The sequence below is a fragment of the Bos grunniens genome, chromosome 21 (genome assembly GCF_055505025.1).
Source record: "Bos grunniens cultivar Pamir isolate PY7600 chromosome 21, Bosgru_T2T1.0, whole genome shotgun sequence".
NCBI lineage: Eukaryota > Metazoa > Chordata > Mammalia > Artiodactyla > Bovidae > Bos > Bos grunniens.
In genome coordinates, this window is record NC_141185.1 from 11,993,538 (window position 1) to 12,017,094 (window position 23,557).

Below are 23,557 nucleotides of genomic sequence, written 5' to 3' on the forward strand. Positions count from 1 at the left end.
GGATAGGCTACCCACTCCAGTATTCTTGGGCTTCCCTTGTGGCTCAGTTGGTAAAGAATCTGCCTGCAGTGAGGGAGACCTGGGTTCCATCCCTGGGTTGGCAAGATCCCTTGGAGAAAGGAAAGGGGACCCACGCCAGTATTCTGGCCTGGAGAATTCCATGGGCTACGTGATCCATGAGGTCGCGAACAGTCAAACACGACTGAGCGACTTTCACTTTCACTTTCATGCCTCCAAATGCTCAAAGGAAATCATTGCAAAGTTGTTTTGAATGAGATGCAAATAAAATTCCCAAAGAAACAAGCAAAAATCTAACAGGGAAGAAACTGTCTTTTGGGAAATAGAAGAGATGAAGGAGTGAAAGAATTAGGGGTTTGTTTGGTTGGGTTGGTTTTTTGTTTGCTTGCTTGGTGGCAAGGTATGTGAGATTTTAGTTCCCTGAACGAGCAGGGAACTGTGTCCCTTGCAGTGGAAGGGCGGAGCACTAACCACTGAACCCTAGAGAATTCCCTGTTTCGGTTCTTAAATTCTGAATTCTTCCTCCTCCCTCCCTCCCTTCCTTCTGTGTTCTTTCTCGCTCTTTCTTTCAAGCAGCAAATATTTATTAAGCACCTGTTATGGATCAGCCGCTGAGCTGGGCCCTGGGAATCAAATCATGAGGGATAAAAGAAAGATACAGGCGCTATGGTCTTGAAGCTCACAGTCCAGTGAAGGAGACAGACAGACGGTGGGCAAATGATCAAAGACATGTAAAGACAAGTGATGAGTCGATGGCTTATGACCGGAGGCAGGGAGAGGCTGACGCGGGCGGGCAGGCCAAAGAAGCCGTGATGGGGCTAAGAGCTGGAGGGGCCAAGGTCAGGCCTGAGGTCGGGGCAGGCTTCCCAGGGCTCGCCCGTGGGGGTTAGGAAGGATTATTCTCCTCATCGAGAGGACACAGCTGCAGGGGCTGAGCACCTGTCCCAGAGCAGAGGGGACAAGAAAGGCTGTGTGATCCCGTGGCCAACCCCTCGCCTGGCCCTGCCTCCGTCTTCCCCGGTCCTGAGGAATGACCGGCCCCTTGCTCTTACAGGCCTGTGGACCCTGTGCTAAAGGCCATCAAGGAAGACGATGAAGAGGCCTTGACGGCTATGATCAAGGCGGGCAAGAACCTCTCAGAACCCAACAAGGAGGGCTGGCTGCCGCTGCACGAGGCGGCCTACTACGGCCAGCTGAACTGCCTGAAGGCCCTGCACCGAGGTGAGGCGGCGGGTCGGGCTGCAGCCACAAGTGGGACTGGGACCCATGGGTGGTGGCACTTTCCTTCTGGAGCTTTGGCCCACAACGACCGTGATGACCGGGGGCAAGGCCAAGGTACCACCCCGCCTTGCAGAGTTAAAGTCAGCACGTCGGAAGGGAGGAAGTGATGTGTCTCCCACCTCCCCGACTCCGCGCTCCCCACCCCATCCCGCCACCTCTCCAGCCCTCCAGGACAGGAGAGTCTAATTCCTAGAAGAGGACTGAGGGAGGGCTGACTTCTGGGAGCGCCAGCTTGTCCCAGAATGTTCCAGGAGTTGATCTGGTGTGGAAAATACCGCAGCTGTGCCTGTGCCCTGCCAAGGCCGTCTCCAACAGCTGTGAGATTCTGGGCAACTCCTGCCTCCTCTCTGGAGCCTTGACTTTCCCCCAGGCTAGATGAGGGTGGGGGACACCTGCAGGAGGGATCTACCTCTGCCCTCGGGGATCCAGAAAGGGACCCCAGGCAGCCCACCACACGCCAGGGCAGAAAGAGCAGCAGTGGCTGGTGGGAGTGTGAGGGAAGGCTGGGCTCATTCGGAGAAGGAGGGGGTTCGATCAGGGAAGGCTTCCCAGAGGAGGTGGCATTGGAGCTGGATTAATATGACCGGGAAGCTGAAACAGCCTGTTGAAAGTGGCTGAATCCAGGACCAAGAGGAAGAAGGCAGTCTGGTTGGTAAATTCAGGCAGAGGCCACACGTGTCTGTCCTCAGAACGGGAGGAAATCCGGGCCAACTCTGTGTTGGAGGGAGAGATGGGTATCTTCCTCCTTCATGAATTTCCTGGTCTGTCCTGCACAGCATACCCGGCAGTCATCGACCAGCGCACCCTGCAGGAGGAAACGGCCCTTTACCTGGCGACATGCAGGGGACACGTGGACTGCCTCCAATTCCTGCTCCAGGCTGGCGCCGAGCCCGACATCTCCAACAAGTCCCGAGAGACACCGCTCTACAAAGGTGAGCCTAGGGGTATGGGCTTCCCCCAGGAAAGGTCCAGAGACTGAGTGGCTATCAGGAGGATTTGCTTGCAAGGTGTACAACCCTCCCCACCGGGGTCTACTGTGATGGTGCAGCCTCATTCAGGTGTATAACTTACATAACTGAACCACTCAGTCGTGCATGTATTCAGGCAGTATTTCCCAAGTTCTCCCACGGGCCTGGCACACTGAAGACTCAGAGATGAAAAGATATGGTCCATGCCCGTCCAGTCCGATAGACATTGATTCAAAGACGATATACATTGATTCTCAGTCAGCTACTGGCACCGAAGAGCTTGACACAAGGGAGCATGGAGGAAGGACCAGGATGTGGGAGAGGGCACCCCCACAGAAGGGGGTCCCAGAGCTGAGCCTGAACAGGAGGGATTCACCGGCTGGATGAACAAGGGAAACAGCATAGGCAAAAGTGAAGAGGCATGAGAGGGAATTTGTTGCTCTAGGATTTTTGAGAAAATGAAAACCTCCAACTTACTCAATATGTCATCCAAGGACAGTCACCGGCTACCCTAGCAGTGCCCAGAGTCAAAATCCGAATAATCATAACAGCTGGCAATTATCAAGTGTTTACTATACACCAGGCTCTGTTCTTTTTTCTAACCCTCACATCCATCCACATAAGAAGTAAGCACTGCTAGCTTCCCCAGTTTACAGATGAGGCCTTAAGGCATAGAGAGCAGACAGGAGGCACCCAGGATCACACGGCCAGGAAGGGCAGACCTGGGATCTAACCCTGAGGGCTGGATGCCAGCATCACGCTCTGAACTACTCCACTCTCCAGTGTCTAGTTCAACCCACTCCAGTGTTCTTGCCTGGAGAATCCCAGGGACAGGAGAGCCTGGTGGGCTGCCGTCTACGGGGTTTACGCATGTAAACAATCAGTTTTGGGTCTTGCAAAAAGGACAGGACCTCTACACTTTGAAAAACGACAGAAATTCCCAATTTTCCACATGTCTGGTCTCTAAAACCTGGAATATCCCATCAGCAGCAGGAACTGGGTCCACTGCAGACCTGCGGTGGAGGTGTCTTCCCTAGAACTCATGTCCCCCAGGCACCGGAGCCATCACCCAGAGCCCCAGCTGTCCCAGAAAGAGCTCCCAGGATGCTGAGTGACTCACAGCTGAAGCCTGAACCCTGATCCTGCATGAGCTCCACCCTAGAGCCTTCGTACCTTGCCCCACTCCATTATCCCACAGCTTCCTCTCGGGAAGGTTTCGTTACCTGTGCTTTACAGGTGAAAGAGCCCAAGGCTTAGAGAAGCCGTGAGCTTTGCTTGGGGTCCTATTTGAAACACTACACAGGCAGCCCCTCTTCCTTTCTGTGCATGCGTGTTCAGTCTCTCAATCATGTCTGATTCTTTGCCACCCCATGGACTGTAACCCACCAGGCTCCTCTGCCCATGGGATTTCCCAGGCAAGAATACTGGAGTGGGTTGCCATTCCCTACTTCAGGGAATCTTCCCAACCCAGGGATCGAACCTGTGTCTCCTGCATTTGCGGGCAGATTCTTTATCACTGAGCCACATAGAAAGCCCCTCTTCCTTCTCCCCACCTCCCTAACTGAGGAAGTTTCCAGGGGAGGTTAATTTGGACAAGTTCTCAGTCTCCCTTGGAACAGCTCTGCCAGCACTAAGGCTACATTTAGAGTCTAGAGCCAGATAAGGCTTAAAAGGGAGGTTTGAGCAGGTTGAGAAATACTTGATGAGCTGCACTCAGAAGACAAATTTTAAATGAGTAGCCTCTGAGCAAGTGCTTTGAGCAGGAATATGAGACTGCCCTCCTCTTCTTCTGGCCTCATGGAGGACTGAAGCAGGTAACACTGGAAAGGGAGATGAGTTAGGGGCATTCTGGAACCTTCCAGGAGACAGAGACTCCAGACCTGACTACCTGGATTCGAATCCCAGTTCTGCACTTACTGTGTGACCCTGGGCAGGTCACTTAACTTCTCTGTGCCTCACTGTCCTCCTCTGTGAAAAGGGACAACACAGCATCCTTTAAGGGTAGTTGGGAGAACTAAATTAATCACGTGAAGTGCTTAGAATAGAGTGCAGGTGCATAACCAGTGCTACACACACATCAGGATATTATTGCTGATTGTTACTATTACTATAGTTGTATATCCTAGGTTTAGTGAAGTGACTGGACCTTAGTGCAGACTCAGCAGATATTTGTTGCGGGAATTCACTTCTGGCTGATGAACGAATGGTTGGATGGACAAATGAATGAATGAAGGCGTGGCTGCCCAGGTCCTGCCAGGGGCCCCGCTGACCATCTTGCTTCTTGCTGGGCACAGCCTGTGAGCGCAAGAACGTGGAGGCGGTGAGGATTCTGGTGCAGTACAAGGCGGACACCAACCACCGCTGTAACCGAGGCTGGACGGCTCTGCACGAGTCTGTTGCTCGCAATGACCTGGAGGTCATGGAGATCCTGGTGAGCGGAGGTGCCAAGGTGGAAGCCAAGAATGCCTATGGCATCACCCCCTTGTTCGTGGCCGCCCAGAGTGGGCAGCTGGAGGCACTGAGATTCCTGGCCAAATACGGTGAGTAGTAAGGGTCCCTGGGTCATGGAATACCCAAGGGGCACAGCTGGGAAGGACCTCAGGTTAAGTCTAAGGGAAAGCAAGTTTAAGTGCCACCTATGGATATACTCCGGAGAAGGCAATGGCACCCCACTCCAGTACTCTTGCCTGGCAAATCCCATGGACGGAGGAGCCTGGTAGGCTGCAGTCCATGGGGTCGCTAAAAGTCGGATATGACTGAGCGACTTCACTTTTCACTTTCATCACTTTCACGCATTGGAGAAGGAAATGTCAACCCATTCCAGTGTTCTTGCCTGGAGAATCCCAGGGACGGGGGATCCTGGTGGGCTGCCGTCTCTGAGGTCGCACAGAGTCAGACACGACTGAAGCGACTCAGCAGCAGCAGCAGCATGGACATACTCTGATTGAGTGACAGCATCTTCCAGGAGTGCTGTGTTAAGAAGGATTCTGAGGTTGTGCCTAGGCTCAGCTGGAAACAAGTTGAGATCCACCAGCAATGCCTGCAATTAGGAACACACTTGGAGGGGTGTGGTACACCTGCCCCCTGTTAGCCTTCTCTCACCTAGTCCAACATCCTCATTTTACAAATGAGGAATCTGAGGCCCAGAAAGAGGAAGCAACTTATCTATCTATAGTCACGCAGCAAATTACTTATAGACTAGCCAGACTCTTAGCCTCCCAACACCCCAACAACTTCTCTTTCCATCACATCACCCTTCAGGGCCAGAAGGAACTTCAGACAACATTTAGGTCACCTCTTCACTTTTTATGGAGAGGGAAATGACAACCCACTCCAGTATTCTTGCTTGAAAACCCCATGGACAGAGGAACCTAGGAGGCTACAGTCTATGGGGTCACAAAAGAGTCAGACACAACTTCGGAACTAAAGAACAACTCATTTTATAGGTGATGAAACCAAGGGCCAGCATGGGAAAGTGATTTGTCCAAGGTCACACAACAGATTAGTAGCAGAACTGGGATTTAGACCCTGGTCTTTGTACTCTTTGCCTCTTAAAAATCTTTGTTCATTTAATGGGATAAAATAAAATAATATTGCCCAGATTATTATGTCCCAGTAACAGAAGACTCTGAGACAATGGCAGACGTTCTTTTGGTTAAAAAGATCATAATATTCTGATTTTCCCCAAGAACTCTTTTGATTTCTCTTCTCACTCCCATGGAAGTGACCTTTCCACTAGAGAAACAGACACCAGAAGCAAGCCAGACCTGGGGGCTGAGCTGGAATAAGCTTTCGAGGACCTGCTGTGTGACAGGCCCTGCACTAAGCATGAATGCAGAATAGGCCCGGGGGGGGGGGGGTGGTTTCTCTGTAGCCTAGGGGGCAGGGAGTGGAGGAGACTGAGGCTCGGAGAGATTAAATGATTGGTCACAATCGGAGCCTGGATTCTGACTGCCATCATCTGACCCCAAACTGCATGCTCTTTGCACTCCACCACCCCACCCCAGGGCTCGAGAATTTCCATCCTGGGACTTGGCCTGAATAAGCATCCATTTACTCAGCACGTGCCCAAGCTGTTGGGAAAACAGATCGAGGGCACATCCTTGCCACTGGGGACAAATCTGCACTGACCAGCCAGAGGCCAAAGAGCACAGGCAGGGTCCTGGGAGCCAGGCAAGGAGGCTGGACAAAGGGCCAAGTGCTCAGCGGGTGAGAGGAACAGGCTAGCACTGAACATCTGCCCAGCTCTCCTGCTGACTCCCTGAGTCAGAGTCTGTTCCCGTTGCGGGCTGAGTCCATTTGCAAATCCAAATATTTTTCTTGTGTGAGCGGGCGGCTTTGCTGGCGGAAGTCCAGGCTTTCAGGGAGCAAGTCTTCCAGAGCTCAGGGGTGTTGGAGCCACTTGCCAATTCTCCCTCGGGTGGAGGCAGGAGCAGTGCCTGCCTCCCAGCCCTTAGTCTTGGGGAACTCATGTTTGCTGAGCACCCTCTCTGTGTCAGGCTCGGGTGGAGAGGTTGTCTTAGTCCACTCAGGTGGCTATCACAGTATAAAACAGATTGGATGGCTTATAGACAACAGAGGTTTATTTCTCACAGTTTTGGAGGCTGGGAAGTCCAAGATCAAGGTGCCAGTGGTCTCAGCGTCCCATGAGAGCCTGTTCCTACCTCCTAGACATCCATCTTCTTGTGTCCTCACATGGTGGAAGGGGCAAGGGAGCTCTCTGGGGTCTTTTCTATTAGGGCACTAATCCCATTCATGAGGGCTCCACCCACAAAACCTAATCACCTCCCAAAGGCTCTACCTCCTAACACCATCACACTGAGGATTAGGGTCCATGTGATTCTTGGGGGGACATACGTGTTTTTGTCTATAGCAGATATTTAATTCCATTATCTTACTTAGATAACCTCACAGTAACCCTGGTTGCTAGGTACTATTTTTCTCAGTCAACAGAGAAGAAAACTGAGGCTTCCAAAGGTGTTTGAGGCTATGGAGCTTGTAAAACGTGGAACAGAAACTTCAGCCTCTGCCTGTCATGAAAACCTGTGATATTTCCACTAGACCGGAAACCAGTCATCAAATATTAAATTTATCAGAGAGCTTGTGATAAGCTGACTGCCCAGAAAGGATCTGTGGTTTAACAGATACTTCTGATTTCAGCCCTTGCTGATGTTTCACTGCTATCTCATTTCCATTTCCTATCAGAATAGGGGTTGGGGAACAGGCTGCACTTCTTTCTGCAGAGAAACCCCTGCCTTCTCTCTCCATCACCACCAGGAGATGGAGCAGATGTAGGAGATTGGGCTGAAGGGAGACCATCGCCAGACTGATGCCTCCTCCTGGCAGCACGGCGTAGTGTTTCTTTCAGAGGAGACAAGAAGCTATGGCTGTTAATAAATTCTTCTCTTAATCCTTGAAATGGAAGGCATGCTGCATGCATGATCAGTCACTGCACTAGTCTCCAGCTCTTTGGGACCCTATGGACTGTAGCCCACCAGGTTCCTCTATCCATGGGAGTCTTCAGGCAAGAATACTGGGGTGGATTTCCATGCCCTCCTCCAGGGGATCTTCCCCACCCAGGAACTGAACCGGGGTCTCCCACATTGCAGGCGGATTCTTTACCATCTTAGCCACCAGGCAGAAAAGAGCATATAAGTCCTAATTAATAAAGTTATTGGGTTTTTTTCTTTATGAGGAGGCTCTGTGCCCACCTAGAACTGTGAGGGCCTTCCTCAGGGCAGGATCTGGATCATTCTAGGTGGAACAAGCGTTAGGAGCATTGTCTCTGCCATCAGAACATCTGCCAGGGCTTCTGCCATCAGACCCTCTGGATCATTCTTTGGCTCTTCCCTTATGAGCTGCAGGATCTGGGGCCCATTGCAGAGGTTCTCTGTGCTTCACTGCAAGAGACATAAGAGATGCGGGTTCGATCACTGGATCAGGAAGATCCCCTGAAGGAGGGCATGGCAAGCCACCCCAGTATTCTTGCTTGGAGAATCCCGTAGACAGAGGAGCCAGGCAGGCTATAGTCCATAGGGTCGCCAAGAGTTGGACTTGACTGAAGCGATTTAGCACACACACACACACGTGCTTCAGTGTTCTTGTCTGTAACATGGAGATAAAGTTGTTACTGATGGCATGGGGTTAGCAAATGTTGTGGACTCAAAGAGATAGCACATGTACAGCTCCCTGTGTGTCTTAGTTGCTCAGTTGTGTCTGACTCTTTGCAGCACTATAGACCATTGCACGCCAGGCTCCTCTATCCATGGAATTCTCCAGGCAAGAATACTGGAGTGGGTTGCCATTCCCTTCTCCAGGGGATCTTCCCGACCCAGGGATCAAACTCAGGTCTCCTGAATTGCAAGCAAATTCTTTACCACATGAGCCACCAGGGAGGGCCCAGCATAGAGCAAGTGGTTGGAAATCCCAGCATCACTATGGCAGTTCAGGCTGGCGGCCCGGGGTCTCAGTGTAGCAGAAAGGAGCTGGGGGTCCTCCGGGTGATTCAATGTGTCAGGGTGGTTACGGCAGCAGCGCCCAGCCCGAGGTGGGCGTTACATCAACGACAGTGACTGGTCTGATCACTCACCAATCCGCCTTTCCTTCTCCAGGCGCTGACATCAACACACAGGCCAGCGACAGCGCGTCCGCCCTCTATGAGGCCTGCAAGAACGGGCACGAGGAGGTGGTGGAGTTCCTGCTGTCACAGGGTGCGGACGCCAACAAGACCAACAAGGACGGCATGCTCCCGCTGCACATCGCCTCCAAGAAGGGTAACTACAGGTCAGCCCAGGCCCCGCCCCCAGACCCCGCGGCTCCTCCCACTTCCCCACCCATTCCTCCGAATGCCCTGCCCACTGCGGGGTAGGGAGGGCCGGAGAGTTCAGGGCCCAGGGCACGGTTTAGGTGGAAAAGTGGAACACCACCGAGCAGTTAGCAAGCTAGAGTGAACGCTTATAACAACGGCAACAACAATAACAACAGCAAACTCCTATGTGGCACTTAGCAGCACTTCACATTATAAACATATTTAATCCTTTTAACAACTCTACTTTTCATAATTCCATTAACAGATATACTGAGGTAGATATGATTACCTTCATTTTTTTTTTTTTTTTCAAAATGAGGAAGCTAAGACACAGGGAGGTTGAGTGACTTGCCCAAGATCACTCAGCTTGTAAATGACAGGAGCTCACTTGTTCGGAACCTTATGTCTACCAGATTCCACACAGGAAGCCAGATAGGGGATATTTCTGTTGGGGATGCAAAAATAACCTCTTAGGCAGTAAGCAAGGATGCAGGGAACATCTACAATAATACAAATAGCACCATGGGTACTAGCTAGTTTTTGTTGAGCATTTATTATGTGTTAGGTACTTTGAAAGAGATGAAGGAAGCCAAAGCTCTCAGGGAGCAGTCTGGTGGGAGGGAAGATGCATGCGCGCACACACACACACAGAAACACGCTCATGAAAATGAAAAGGCACGCAGGACTGAGTTGCATGGGGGTCCTCGAGACGAGCATGGGCTGGAAGCAGAGGTGTGCTAGACCTGGCTTGTGCAACTGCTGTGAGCTGACTGATCACCTTGGTAGTCTGAAATCGGCCTTGGTGAGAGTATTTACTTCATGGAAACTGGTGATTGTTAGCAATCAGAGCCCCCTCCTTCCCCCAAAGAGCAAGCTGTTAAACTTCCACCAGTACCACCACTAGCTGGAGGGTCAGAAGAGCCTTGCCCAGGGGGTGGAACTCCAGCTGACCATGAAGGATGCATGGGCCCAGTAATTTCCACTTGACCAGTGTTCCCTAAACTGAGCATTCACAGACTTTCTTCCTGCTTTTAGATGTCTATACCCTCACTTCTTCGTATGGTCCCTTAAAGACATATTTATTTTAAATGAATTTATTTTCAAAAGGAAACATTTATCACATGATTAAATTGTTCAAATTGCCAATTTACAATTAGTAATAATAATAATAAAAAACCTTCTCACCTATAATCCCATCTCCTGTACCCCAGATGACACACTTCAGGAAATGCAGCCCTGTCCCCAACAGGGAGAAGATTGTGCATGCTACATGCATGTGGGTGGTCTTCGCTTAGGGAGATGGGGGTGAGAATGACACCCTGGGGAATGGAATGGAGACACAGGAGACAGAGCTGACCCTCAGGGCTCCAGGCCCTGCTCCGCAGGGACCCACACAAATGACCAGCCAAGGATGCCTCCCCGCCCCATCCGTGCACACAGGAGACCTTGCCTTCTCCGGGCCACGTAGCAGGCTATGAGGCAGACAGATGTGGGTTTTAATTCCTACTGAGGCCTTAGGGAAGTTATTTAACCTTTCTGAGCCTCAATTCCCTCTGTAAAATACGAAGTAGTTGTACTGCCTGGCGGGGCTACTGTGGGGACTAGTGAAATGGATGCATGTGTGTATAGAGTAGAAATAAAGCGCCCAGCAGAGTGCAGCACACAGTAGGTGCTTGCTGGGTCTGTGTTCTCTCTCATGTAGGAAGGGTAAATTCCATCATTTTTCCGTGAAGCCAGTGGAAGGACAAAAGCAACTCAAGTAAGGCAGAGGTAATGGGCAAGATAGCATCTCGCGCTCCAGTTGCAAAAAGATCCAGCAGCAGTCAACAAACATGGCTTATCTTAGTCTGACTCTAGAAAGATCCAGAGGGAAAGAGAGAGAAGGGTTGACCCTCAAAATCTCCTGGTCCACTGGCTCTCCAAACCTGCCTGTACAGCACGGTCACTCTAGGCTGTTTTTTAAATGACGCCTCCCAGACACACAAAACCGGAATCTCCAGGAGAGAAGGAGCCCATGCCTTTATCTTTGAAAAGCTCCCAGCCAACCAGATACAGCCCAATCAGACCTTCAGGAGGAACACTGATGTAATCCAATCCTCTGCAATGATTTTGCAGAGGAGGGACCAGAGGTCAGCGATGGGAAGTGGCATGCCAGAGAGTGGCAGAGCAGGGACTGTCACTTGTAATCATTCAATCACACCCAATGCCTTCAGGCGGGCCCAGGTGCCAGCAGTCTGGCCTCAGCTGGTGGAAAGTTTGAAGGAGCACTGCGCATGCCTATGTGCTGGGGATCTGCTGTGACATTCTCTAGGCTTTCCACACTCAGCTGCATGCCAGGACACCCTGCCTGTCCATGGCATGGAAAGTGGCTCCAGCAGCTGGAGTCCGTGTTCGCCAGATGGTGAATTCAACACATTTACTGCAGAGCGTGACATTTAGGTGTGGCTGAGAAAGAAGCCACCAAGACCCCAAAGTCTTAGGCACCTCCAAGTTATACCTTTTTCTTAGTTTTCATTTCCAGTTTAGCAAATGCAACTTTTGAGATTAAAACTCAGCACCAACTGAAAGAAAGTGAAGTCACTCAGTTGTGTCCGGCCTCGTGGGTTCCTCTGTCCATGGGATTTTCCAGGTGAAAATACTGAAGTGGCTTGCCATTTCCTTCTCCAGGGGATCTTCCCAACCCAGGGATCGAATCCGGGCCTCCCACACTGCAGGCAGACTCTTTACCATCTGAGCCACCAGGGAAGCTAGCACCAAAGATAGATTTATCAAGAAACTGTTGGTATTAGACAAGAGCAGATGGCCCAAGGTTCCTTTAAACTGAATTTAGAATAGCACTGCAACCACTGGTTCTCAACCTTGGCTACACACTGGGACCCTGGCGAACTCTTAAAGCCCCAAGGCTTGGGCCCCAGCCTCAGAGATCTCGCTGAAAGCAATCTGGATTGGGGCTGGGGCTGCAGATGAGTTTATGAGGCATCCCAGGAGAGAACCAGTATCTTAGACTCAATTTTGTGGCTGACATATAACACAGACTTGCCTTTGGACTTTACTTCTGGCCTCCTCATTTTAAAATATACTTTCTCTTTTACTTCTAATTAATATTACCTTTGCAAGACCCTTAAAACTCTTTCTGAGAAAACTGCTTCCCTGCTCTAGCTCCCAGGAGAAAAGCTGCAGACTTTCCCCCATAGGGACCCCTCATGGGCAGAAGTTCCACTATGCCCTTGGGGACACCCGCAGGCAGACTCTCCTCTGTGGAGTCTTTTCTGGCTCCACACAGCCTCAGAGGAGAGATAATGCCCCCAACACACACACACACACACACACACAGCTGGGTTGAAACACGGCTGCCCAGCGTTACTGGGAGCGGAGCCATTTGTGAACAGCTGGTTCCCTTGTGAAACTCAAGTCCATGGTCAAATTTACACTGAATGCTGGCAAAGGTCACACCACCATGACCTGGTGACCCAGGAGGCTGAGCTGGTGGGTGCAGCCTCCGTGCTGGGGAAAGAAGAAGAGACGGATGGGACACTGGGCCTCCCAGACACCAAAACTTATACCAGGCAATGGGCACCTTTGCTCTCTACTTAAGTTGCATTTCGAGCTCCTGTGGTCTCAGGACCTGCTGTAGGAGAAGTGGGAAGGTCCCAGCCTGTCTTATTAGATCCAGCCCTCATTCTCCTGCCTTCTTCCCACCAACTGGGCTGGGGGAGAGGAATGATGACATGCAGTCCGGCCACCAACACCTTCGTTCTGCCTGGGCTTTGCCATCCACCTCCAGGCCAACCTCACTCTCTCCTCCCCGCCCCCCGCCCCACATTCAGGTCTCAGTTTCACCCTCTGTAAAATGGGAGGCTGGACACATTGATGTCCAGGCCCCACACAGCATGACACACTGACTCTCAGCTTGGCCATGTCCTACAGAAGTGTACAACAATTAGATGATTTCACTGTTATTAAGACGATGCTTCTGGGACCTAGGCTGCCTCCAGTCACGTTCCCACATTTCTGCCACTTTGCCTTGGTTCGACAGGGGACCACTGTGACCTGCCAGATCTCAGCCCATCTGGCCAGCGGCCCTGGGCAGTCCCCCTCGCTGTTTTTCCCGTGGTTGGGCACGTTACGGCTGTTACAGAGCATTTGTCAGCGATGGCTGCGGTCCAGGGTGAGGCCCCGGCCCTGCCTTTGACCAGCACCTCTACAGAGCAAGGTCAGGCCTCCTGAGCCTGCACAAATAGAAATTAGGAGGCAATTAGCCCCCCTGGGTGTGTGAATTTCCTTTTGAGGTTTGAGAGGCAGATTTTAAGCAAACACAGCGTCACTAACCAAAATAATACTTTCCACCGAGATCCTAACGGGAGATCCCTGGCATCAGATTTCCAGGAAGCCAGAGGCCCACGGAACCCAAGTGCCCAGAGTGAGGGAGGCTTGGAAACAGGCTTGGTGCACCTGCTTGCCCTGCCGTGGTCACCTCCTTGAAGCCCACCCGAGGTCACCGGTCAGCAGGGGTTGGGGAAATTAGGGTCTGGAATCATGTCAGTGGCAAGAGCTTGGCAGGCATCAGGGGTTTAGGAAAGAGAGCAAATACAAGAGGTCAGGAGTCCTGGGGTCAAGCCCCAGAACGGCTTTATGGCCTTTGATCAGTCGCTTCCTCTCTCTGAGCCCCCTCTGTTATAAAGAAGCCCACAGACCCAGTTGGGCAGCCCCACTGGGCCACAGTGAAGGTACAGTGGGTCAGGCAAGTTAATGCATTGTAAGGAGCTCAAAACCCTGTGACATAGCAGCTGTCACCTGACCGCTAGCTACACAGGAAGTAGGGGAGTGGCTAAGAGTGTGGCTCACTCCAGGACAAGGGGCCCCAACCTCCGGGATCTACTGCCTGATGATCTGAGGTGGGGCTGATGCAATAACAGTAGAAATAAAGTGCACAAGAAATAGAATGCGCTTGAATCATCTGGAAACCATCCCCCCCATCCCCAGTCCATGGAAAAATTGTGTTCTGTGAAGCTAGTCCCTGATGCCGAAAAAGCTGGAGACAGCTACTCTAGGGGGAATCAGACTACCTGCCTCCATCACCTTCTACTGGCTGTGTGTCCCAGGGCAAGTCACTGGGTTTCTGGGTTTCTGTTTCCTCATCTGTAAGTGAGATTAATCCTAGTACACACCTCATAGGGCTGTTGGGAGGATATATTATAATAGATTACTGTAGGTTAACTGCCGAGAACACCACCTGATTCAGCAGGAGAGACCACAGTCAGGACTGGCAGGAATCTCCAGCCTCAGCCACAGCTGATCAGCCCACTCCAGGCCACAGGCAGAGCAGCGAGCCTGGGAGAGGCTAGAATCAGCCTTCAGGGGAAGAGGCATTGAGATCTACAGGACAGGGGAGGTGACCTCATGGTCACTGAGGGCTGACCGGGGCCTGGGGCAGAAGTGGTTGGGACAGACACGTTTGTCCCCTCTTGTCCCCCAGGACCTGGCAGCTCCACCAAGTCCTCGGGGCAGCAAAACAGAGACGCAGGATAGCTCAGCCCTGGAGTCAGAGGAGGGGACAAGTCCCCGTTTGTGTCTCCCAACATATGGCCTGGGCAAGTCCCCTAACATCACTGAGCACGGATTTTCTCATCTGAAACAAATGTGCATGACCAGACACACTTTACGGGTTGTTGTGGAGATTAAACCAAATAATGCGTGTGAAGCCTTTGGACCGTGTCCTGGCACATAGTGAGCCCTTGGATAGGGCTGTCCCCGCCCCCCCAAGCCCCCACCGACCTAGGCAGGGCAGGGTCTGCACAACTTCATGTTTTCCCACTCTAGGTCTGGGGGCCTTCCAGTCAATTCCTCTAGAAAACTGAGCTGGGAGTGGGCAATACCCCTTAGCCTGAAAGAAGTCAGCAAGAGATTCTTGAAATTGCCCTCCGGTGTGGCTGAGACTTTTTTAAAGGGCTCAGACTTTGGAGGCTTGTGGCTCAGCTTCTAAAGAATCCGCTTGCAATGTGGGAGATCTGGGTTCGATCCCTGGGTTGGGAAGATCCCCTGGAGAAGGGTATGGGTGCACACTCCAGTATTCTGGCCGGGAGAATTCCATGGACTGTATAGTCCATGGGGTCACAAAAAGTCAGACACGACTGAGTGACTTTCACTTCACACTAACTTTAGGGGTTCTGGGTTTGAAGCCCAGCTCCACTCGTTACCGGCTCTGAGGTTTTGAGAACGTGGTGGAAGCTCTCTGAGCCTCAGTTTCCCTGTCTGTAAAGTGGACCCCCCTCTCCCTCCAGTGGTAATTGTGGAGACTGGCCGTCTCCACGGCGCCCCCTGCTGGTGGGCCCTGCCGCTCCCACGCAGTGGTTGCGAGCGGTCGAGCCTGGACCCCTCCGCTCCCCCTGCCGGCGGGTCCGGTGCCGTGACCCGCGCGTGCCCGCCTCGCCCGCAGGATCGTGCAGATGCTGCTGCCTGTGACCAGCCGCACGCGCGTGCGCCGTAGCGGCATCAGCCCGCTGCACCTGGCGGCCGAGCGCAACAACGACGAGGTGCTCGAGGCCCTGCTGGGCGCGCGCTTCGACGTGAACGCGCCGCTGGCGCCCGAGCGCGCGCGCCTCTACGAGGACCGCCGCAGCTCGGCGCTCTACTTCGCGGTGGTCAACAACAACGTGTACGCCACCGAGCTGCTGCTGCTCGCCGGAGCCGACCCTAACCGCGACGTCATCAACCCCCTGCTCGTGGCTATCCGACACGGCTGCCTGCGCACCATGCAGCTGCTGCTGGACCACGGCGCCAACATCGACGCCTACATCGCCACGCACCCCACCGCCTTCCCCGCCACCATCATGTTCGCCATGAAGTGCTTGTCGCTGCTCAAGTTCCTCATGGACCTCGGCTGCAACGGCGAGCCCTGCTTCTCGTGTCTGTACGGCAACGGCCCGCACCCGCCCGCCCCGCCGCCCTCCAACAGGTTCAATGATGCGCCCGCCTCGGACAAGGCGCCCAGCGCGGTCCAGGTAGGGGGCGCGCCGCGGGGACTGCGGCCAGGACCAGCGGGCTCCCGAGGCTGGGGGGGCTGGAAGCAGGGCGGACCCTCGGCAGGGTGGACTGCACTTGGGAGGCAGCTGGAGACGGTGGTGAACAGGATTTGGAGGCAGTGTGGGCTAACGGTTAGTGCACTTTGGAGGGCGTGTCAGCTGGCGTTTAGCACCCATTGGAGGCAGTGGAAACTCAATGGTTAACATGCTTTAGAGGCAGCAGGACTTAGCGGTTCACAGGAGCATTTCGGTCCCCTGTATTAGGGGAGGGAACAGTTCGGCAGGCGATTGGTGGGGAACCCTGCAAAACTGAGGGGTTCACCACCCCCAGCAAACCTACACCTGGAATATCATGGTGATGGACCAAGATCCGGGTAGAGGTGAGAACAGGCCTACTAGAAGAGCAGGTGAGCTGCAGAAAGTCAGTGACCCCAGAGGCAAGACCTGCCCATGGTGTGACTTAATAAGTCAAAGTCCAATGAACAGGAAGTTAGAGGCGCTTCCCTAGTGGTCCAGTGGTTAAGAATCCACCTTACACTGCAAGGGACACTGGTTCCATCCCCCGTCCCAGAAGATCTCACATACCACCGAGCAACTAAGCCTGTGAGTCGCAACTATGGAAGCCTGTGCAACAAGAGAAGCCAACACAGTGAGAAGCCTGCAGACTGCAATGAAGAGTAGCCCCCGCTTGCTGCAACTAGAGAAAGCCTGTGTGCAGCGACAAAAACCCTCCATAGGCAAAAAAGATAAATCTTTAAAAAGGAAGTTAGAAACACTCTTCTCTTAGAGATATTAACAATGGCTAATGGCATCGCTATGGGCCATCTTCTATGTGCAACGAAGTTTATGTTTATATTGCCTTAATTCTCATTAAAAAACCCTTCAAGTGAGTGTCATATACCCATTTTCTAGACAAGGAAGTTGAGGCTTAGGGGGCCCAAGCTGCCCACCTCCCACTTTTGGCATCAGAGGTGTGTTGATGAGAGAGAGGTGTGGATCTGGAGAGCTGGATTCTACCCTGGGCATGCATGGTGTCTGTGCTCGGACATGTCCCCTGCCCTCACTGGCTGTGGGTTCCCGCCTGTAGGATGGACTTGCTGAGGCAGTGCTCTTGATCCTGGGCATCTCAGCGCTGGTGTGTGTTCTCTTTCAGTTCTGCGAGTTCCTGTCTGCCCCAGAAGTGAGCCGCTGGGCAGGGCCCATCATCGATGTCCTCTTGGACTACGTGGGCAACGTGCAGCTCTGCTCGAGGCTGAAGGAGCATATTGACAGCTTCGAGGACTGGGCTGTCATTAAGGAGAAAGCAGGTATGGGCTGTCACTGCTGCTGCTGCTGGCAGACGCCCCTGCCTGACTTGGGCCCAGGACTCAGGGCCTGTGACTGCTCCTGACATTTGATGAGCACCTTCTCATGCCAGGCTCTGAGCTGTGTGTCACATCCAGTGTCTCCGTGATCCTTTGTTTTGTAAATGAGGAGACCGACCCTCACAGAGATTGTCACTTGGGCAAATGTCTCATCACTAGTTAGTGGCAGAGCGGGGATTCAAATCCAGATTTGATTCACTAAAGAGTGTGTTAAACAAAAACCCCAGCTCCCTGAGAGGTGTCAGGACCTTTAGAGTAAGTTGTCCGGGTTTGTGGGCCACTGGGAAGCCGTGTGGTGGGTGGAGGAGGAAGTGATGGGCTTGGCATCTCAAACTGTAAAATGCACATGAAGCACCCGAGCATCTTATTTAAAATGCAGAGTCTAACGTGGCAGGTCTGGGGCGGGGCCTAAACGTGTACATTTCAACATGCTCCCAGGGCAGCCCCAGAGCAGCACTGGTCTAGGAGGCAGGCCCCGAGAGCTCTGGAACCAGGGGCTTGCTGGGTGATCGTGGGCAGGACGCCCCTCTGGACCTCAGGGCCCCTGTCCAAACAGAGCAAGCTGGACGTGCTCAATGTCTGGCTCCTCCAGCTCTGCCAGCCTGGGGTGTTTGCAGGTGAGATGTGCCTGGCGCAGTGAGGTGGGCTTTGGCCATGTTCCAATAGCTGTGTGCAGCGTAGTTGAGGCAGCCTGGCTGTCAGGCCAGAAATCCCTCTCAGGAATTGTGGCGCTCACCTGGGCAGGTGAGGCGTCAGGGGCAGTTGCACTGGGTGCTTCAGCTGATACTGAGGACATGCCTGTCCCCAAGAGAACCAACTGCCCCAGGACTTCCTCTGGGTCTGAAGGGCACCTCTCCAGCTGTGTGTCGATCACACAGCACAGAGGCTGACTCACAGGAAGTTATTTTTATCCCACTGCTGCTGCTGTTGTCTCCAGGTGAGAATGCTGCCTCGTTACCTGTCCAGGTGTCCCGCAGCCCAGTGCCCAGTCTTGCTGAGTTTCTCTTTGATCCCTGGGCCCCTTTAAGTCTAAACTTTCTGGTAGGATTTTCCATTTACACAAATGCCTGGGAGCACTTGAGTTGAGGCCCTTGATAAAGTTACTGGGAAGGTGATGGAGGGGGCGTGGAGACAGAGACCCATGCTGGGGTGACACAGGAAGGAGGGGGGTATTGATTTGCTTATTGGCTGGGAGCTCAAAATTCTCAATAAAACATTCTTTGAATTCATAAATGGTTGCTGTCACTGGAACTGGCCACTAGAGGCCACTAGAGAGTAGAGCAGTTCTTGCTGAGAATCCCACCCCTCACTTTCTCCTGGACCTGCCCTGCCTGGGAAGGGTAATTAACAGCTAAACTGTCCCTGGGAGAAAAAATTGCAGAACCTTTTATTGTGCTATAAACATTTATTAACAAGAAGAACAAATAGTTCTTTTCGTTTAATGCTGTGTTGTTGATATCAGAGACTCCGAAGTAGGGAACACCACTAGACCATTTAGGTATGACCTAAATCAAATCTCTTATGATTATACAGTAGAAATGACAAATAGATTCAAGGGATTAGGTCTGATAAACAGAGTGCCTGAAGAACTATGGATGGATGTTCATGAGATTGTACAGGAGGCAGTGATCAAGACCATCCATCCCCAAGAAAAAGAAATGCGGAAAGGCAAAATGGTTGTTTGAGGAGGCCTTACAAACAGCTGAGAAAAGAAGACAAGCTAAAGGCAAATGAGAAAAGGAAAGATATATCCATCTGAATGCAGAGTTCCAAAGAATACCATGGAGAGATAAGAAAGCCTTCCTCAGTGATCAATACGAAGAAATAGAGGAAAACAATAGAATGGGAAAGACCAGATATCTCTTCAAGAAAATTAGAGATACCAAGGGAACATTTCATGCAAAGATGGGCTCGATAAAGGACAGAAAAGGACAATAAAGGACAAAAAAGGCCCTAACGGAAACAGAAGATATTAAGAGGTGACAAGAATACACAGAAGAACTGTACTAAAAAGATCTTCACAACCCAGATAACCACAACTGTGTGATCACTCACCTAGAGCCAGACATCCTGGAATGTAAAGCCAAGTGGCCTTTAGGAAGCATCACTATGACCAAAGCTAGCGGAGGTGATGGAATTCCAGTTGAGCTATTTCAAATTCTAAAGATGATGCTATGAAAATGCTACACTCAATATGCTGGCAAATTTGGAAAACTCAGCAGTGGCCACAGGACTGGAAAAGGTCAGATTTCATTCCAACCCCAAAGAAAGGCAATGCTAAAGAATGTTCAAACTAACACACAATTGCACTCATCTCACACACTAGCAAAGTAAAGCTCAAAATTCTCCAAGTCAGGCTTCAACAGTATGTAAACAGTGAACTTCCAGATGTTCAAGCTGGATTTAGAAAAGGCAGAGGAACCAGAGATCAAATTGCCAACATCTGTTGGATCATCAAAAAAGCAAGAGCGTTCCAGAAAAACATCTACTTCTGCTTTATTGACTATGCCGAAGCCTTTGACTATGTAGATCACAACAAACTGTGGAAAATCCTTCAAGAGATGGGAATACCAGGAGACCTGAACTGCCTCCTGAGAAATCTGTATGGAGGTCAAGAAGCAACAGTTAGAACTGGACATGGAACAACAGACTGGTTCCAAATAGGGAAAAGAGTACGTCAAGGCTGTATATTGTCACCCTGTCTATTTAACTTATATGCAGATTATATCATGCGAAATGCCAGGCTGGAAGAAGCAAAAGCTGGAATCAAGATTGCCGGGAGAAATATCAATAACTTCAGATATGCAGATGACACCACCCTTATGGCAGAAAGTGAAGAGGAACTCAAAAGCCTCTTGATGAAAGTGAAAGAGGAGAGTGAAAAAGTTGGCTTAAAGCTCAACATTCAGAAAATGAAGATCATGGCATGTGGTCCCATCACTTCCTGGCAAATAGATGGAGAAACAGTGGAAACAGTGAGAGACTATTTTATTGGGCTCTAAAATCACTGCAAGTGGTAACTGTAGCCATGAAATTAAAAGACATTTGCTCCTTGGAAGAAAAGCTATGACCAGCCTGGACAAGATATTAAAAGGCATAGATATTACTTTGCCAACAAAGGTCCATTTAGTCAAGGCTATGGTTTTTCCAGTAGTCATGTATGGATATGAGATTTGGACTATAAAGAAATCTGAGTGCCAAAGAATTGATGCTTTTGAACTGTGGTGTTGGAGAAGATTCTTGAGAGTCCCTTGGACTGCAAGGAGATCCAACCAGTTCATCCTAAAGGAGATCAGTCCTGGCTGTTCATTGGAACAACTGATGCTGAAGCTGAAACTCCTCTACTTTGGCCACCTGATGCCAAGAACTGACTCATTGTAAAAGACCCTGATGCTGGGAAAGATTGAGGGCAGGAGGAGAAGGGTTCAACAGAGGATGAGATGGTTGGCTGACATCACTGACTCGATGGACATGAGTTTGAGCAAGCTCTGGGACAGGGAAGCCTGGCATGCTGCAGTCCATGGGGTCACAAAGAGACGGATGCAGCTGAGTGACTGAACTGACTGACTGACTTTCATTTAATGCTATGTTGTTGATATCAGAGACTCCAAAGCCAGCCAGAATGCCAGCCTTAGAGGCCCTGTATCCTCTGCCCGCCAGCAGCCTTTTGCCTTCCCACAAGCTCAGCCTTTGCTCTGCTGAGAAAGGGGCTGCGCTTCCCAGGGCAGGCTCTGTCCTGAGATCAGAGGTCAGTGGAAGCGTCAGAAATGCCCTGATGGGGCGGCTGGAGAGGCTACACTGTGGTGCCCTAGCCTCTCCACCCTCCCCACGTACCCTCTGCATTCCTGTCTCCCCTGGGCAGTCTCTTTGGCTTGGCACTGCCGCTTCCCCTGCTTAGACTGCCCTGCCTCCGTCCCTCACCTGGCAAATTCCTACCCACCCATCGAGACCTTTCTCAGATGCACCATTTGGTATGGAAGGCTTTCCCCAAAGCTCCTGAGTGGATACCCCTGCATCTCTGTCCAAGCACAGGGCCAAGCGCAGTGAAGGGGTCAGCGTGTGTGTGTTGAATGAATGAATATTTGGCATTCTTTGATTCAGCAAATGCCTACCCTGTTCCCGGAGCTGAAATTAATTACCCCATTACTAGATGCATCAGGACCAGTTCTTACCCCCCGTCTCCGCCCCCCACCCCTTAGCTGAGAAAGCTCCATTTAATGAAGTATCCCTGGGGCCCTCCTGGAAGAGGCGGCCTGGTAGGATTCTGGGACCTGCTCAGTCCCTGCCCATTGATCCTGACTTCTCTGCACCTCCTAGAACCCAGAGCTGAACTGGATGCATGGGGTCACTTAGGAGGTCGTATTTGCTGAGGCTGTTGAGGAAGGGTGGAGTCTGGGCTGACACGTAGAGGAGGGAGCTCAGGACAAGCTCCAGTGCCAGGCATGATTCTTGCTAAGCCCTCACCTGTGAAATGGGTTTGCTACCTGCCCTCCTTGCGCTTCCCTGGTGGCTCAGTGGTAAAGAGTCCATCTGACAATGCAGGAGATGTGAGCGCAATCCCTGGGTCAGGATGATCCCCTGGAGAAGGAAATGGCATCCCACTCCAGTATTATTCTCGCCTGGGAAATCCCATGGACAGAGGAGCCTGGTGGGCTACCATCCATGGGGTCACAAAAGAGTTGAACATGACTTAGCAACTAAACAACAACAAACCTGCCCTCCTCCTTCCTTGGGCTGCGCAGATGAGTGAAGGATGACACCTTTGCAGTGGCAGGGACCATGAGCATGGGGGAGTCAGGGCATCTCCTCTCTTAGCCAGCCACATGGGTCAGGAGCTTCCTACAAGCCAGGGGTCAGGGATGCAAACCCTCTGCTGGGTGCAGGTGACCAATCAGCATCTCTCTTTCTGTCCTTTTCCCAGAACCTCCAAGACCCCTGGCTCATCTTTGCCGGCTGCGAGTTCGAAAGGCCATTGGGAAATACCGCATCAAACTCCTGGACACGTTGCCGCTTCCAGGCAGGCTGATCAGATACCTGAAATACGAGAACACCCAGTAACCAGAGCACGCGGGGGAGGAGCAGCGGCTCCTCAGACGGTTTCACTGAGTCTCAGGACAGCGGTGTCCCCAAATCCAGGGGACCCAGGGACAGATGCGGCTGGGAGCCGCTGGGCTCTCAGATGTCTCTGGGCCAGAGCTTTGCCCAGAGCAGAGGACAGCTGTGTCGAGCAGGAGAAGAACCGTGTTGGCTTTCACTTGGATGAGGAGATCCCAGACCTGCTCTGCCATTGGGAATGGCAGAAAGCTCCATTCCTGGGGCCAGGAGGCAGGACCAGGGTAGAACTTGGGGTGGTCGGGGGAAGGCAAGGGGGCCGGCAGCAAAGCCCTGACCCCACCTCCAGGCTATGGCCGGAGAGCTTTCTTTCCGGGGTGATTCTGTCTTTGCTGGGCCACCTCCTGCCGAGCTGCCCCGTGCCCCTCCCCCTGTGCTCTGTGAAACTCTCCACTTGACTCTGAGTTCTCTCCCCTAAGCTGTGGCCCAGGGGAGCAGGGTGGGAGACTTTGGGCCCAGAGGGCTTCCTTAGGTACAATAAATGTTGCACAGATGACGCCCTGCCCAGTGAAGTCTCTTTCACCAGCACCCTCCAGGGCCTTGCGGTCCTCAGCCCCGCTCTTGGTGGGAGTGAGAGTGGTACCGGGGGCTGGGACAGGGCACGTGGAGCCCTGATTGTGTCACTTTGGTTTGGACTTCTGAAAGGCCCCAGAGCATGTGTCCTTCATTCACCAGAAGAGACCCGACGGCCCGAGGAGAGGGGGCAGCTTGCTGCCCTGTGATCGGAGCTGGCAACGTTGGTTTCTCTCTCCTGGTTCCGTTGCCAAAGAAACCGGAGCTTCATCACAAACAAGGTCTCAGAGCCTACAAGTCTCCTAACACCTGGCCTTGTCTTATGCACACGTTCCCTGCCACTGTCTTCACGTCTTAACTCACCCATTTGGCGACAAAGGCTGAGATACGAGGGGAAAGCCGTCTAAATACTGGCTCCTGTGAGCAGGTGCCGGAGGGAGGCTGTCGTCAGCCCTCGCAAAGGCCCCACAC

General features: G+C 52.1%; 1 protein-coding gene across 5 annotated transcripts in view; it reads left to right on the forward strand.

Annotated features, from left to right (window-relative positions):
* The window catches only part of ASB2 (ankyrin repeat and SOCS box containing 2), a 48,527-nt gene extending 25,458 nt beyond the window's left edge, over positions 1-23,069 (forward strand). For all 5 annotated transcript variants that reach the window (XM_086363138.1, XM_086363142.1, XM_086363139.1 and 2 more), the window contains exons 4-10: positions 1,073-1,239; positions 2,076-2,231; positions 4,562-4,807; positions 8,879-9,050; positions 15,512-16,076; positions 17,251-17,404; positions 22,383-23,069. In XM_086363138.1, coding sequence (XP_086219264.1) covers positions 1,073-1,239; positions 2,076-2,231; positions 4,562-4,807; positions 8,879-9,050; positions 15,512-16,076; positions 17,251-17,404; positions 22,383-22,519 — 1,597 coding nt within the window. In that variant the 3' untranslated portion in view covers positions 22,520-23,069. The remainder of the gene's footprint in view (positions 1-1,072; positions 1,240-2,075; positions 2,232-4,561; positions 4,808-8,878; positions 9,051-15,511; positions 16,077-17,250; positions 17,405-22,382) is intronic.
* The last annotated feature ends 488 nt before the right edge of the window (positions 23,070-23,557 follow it).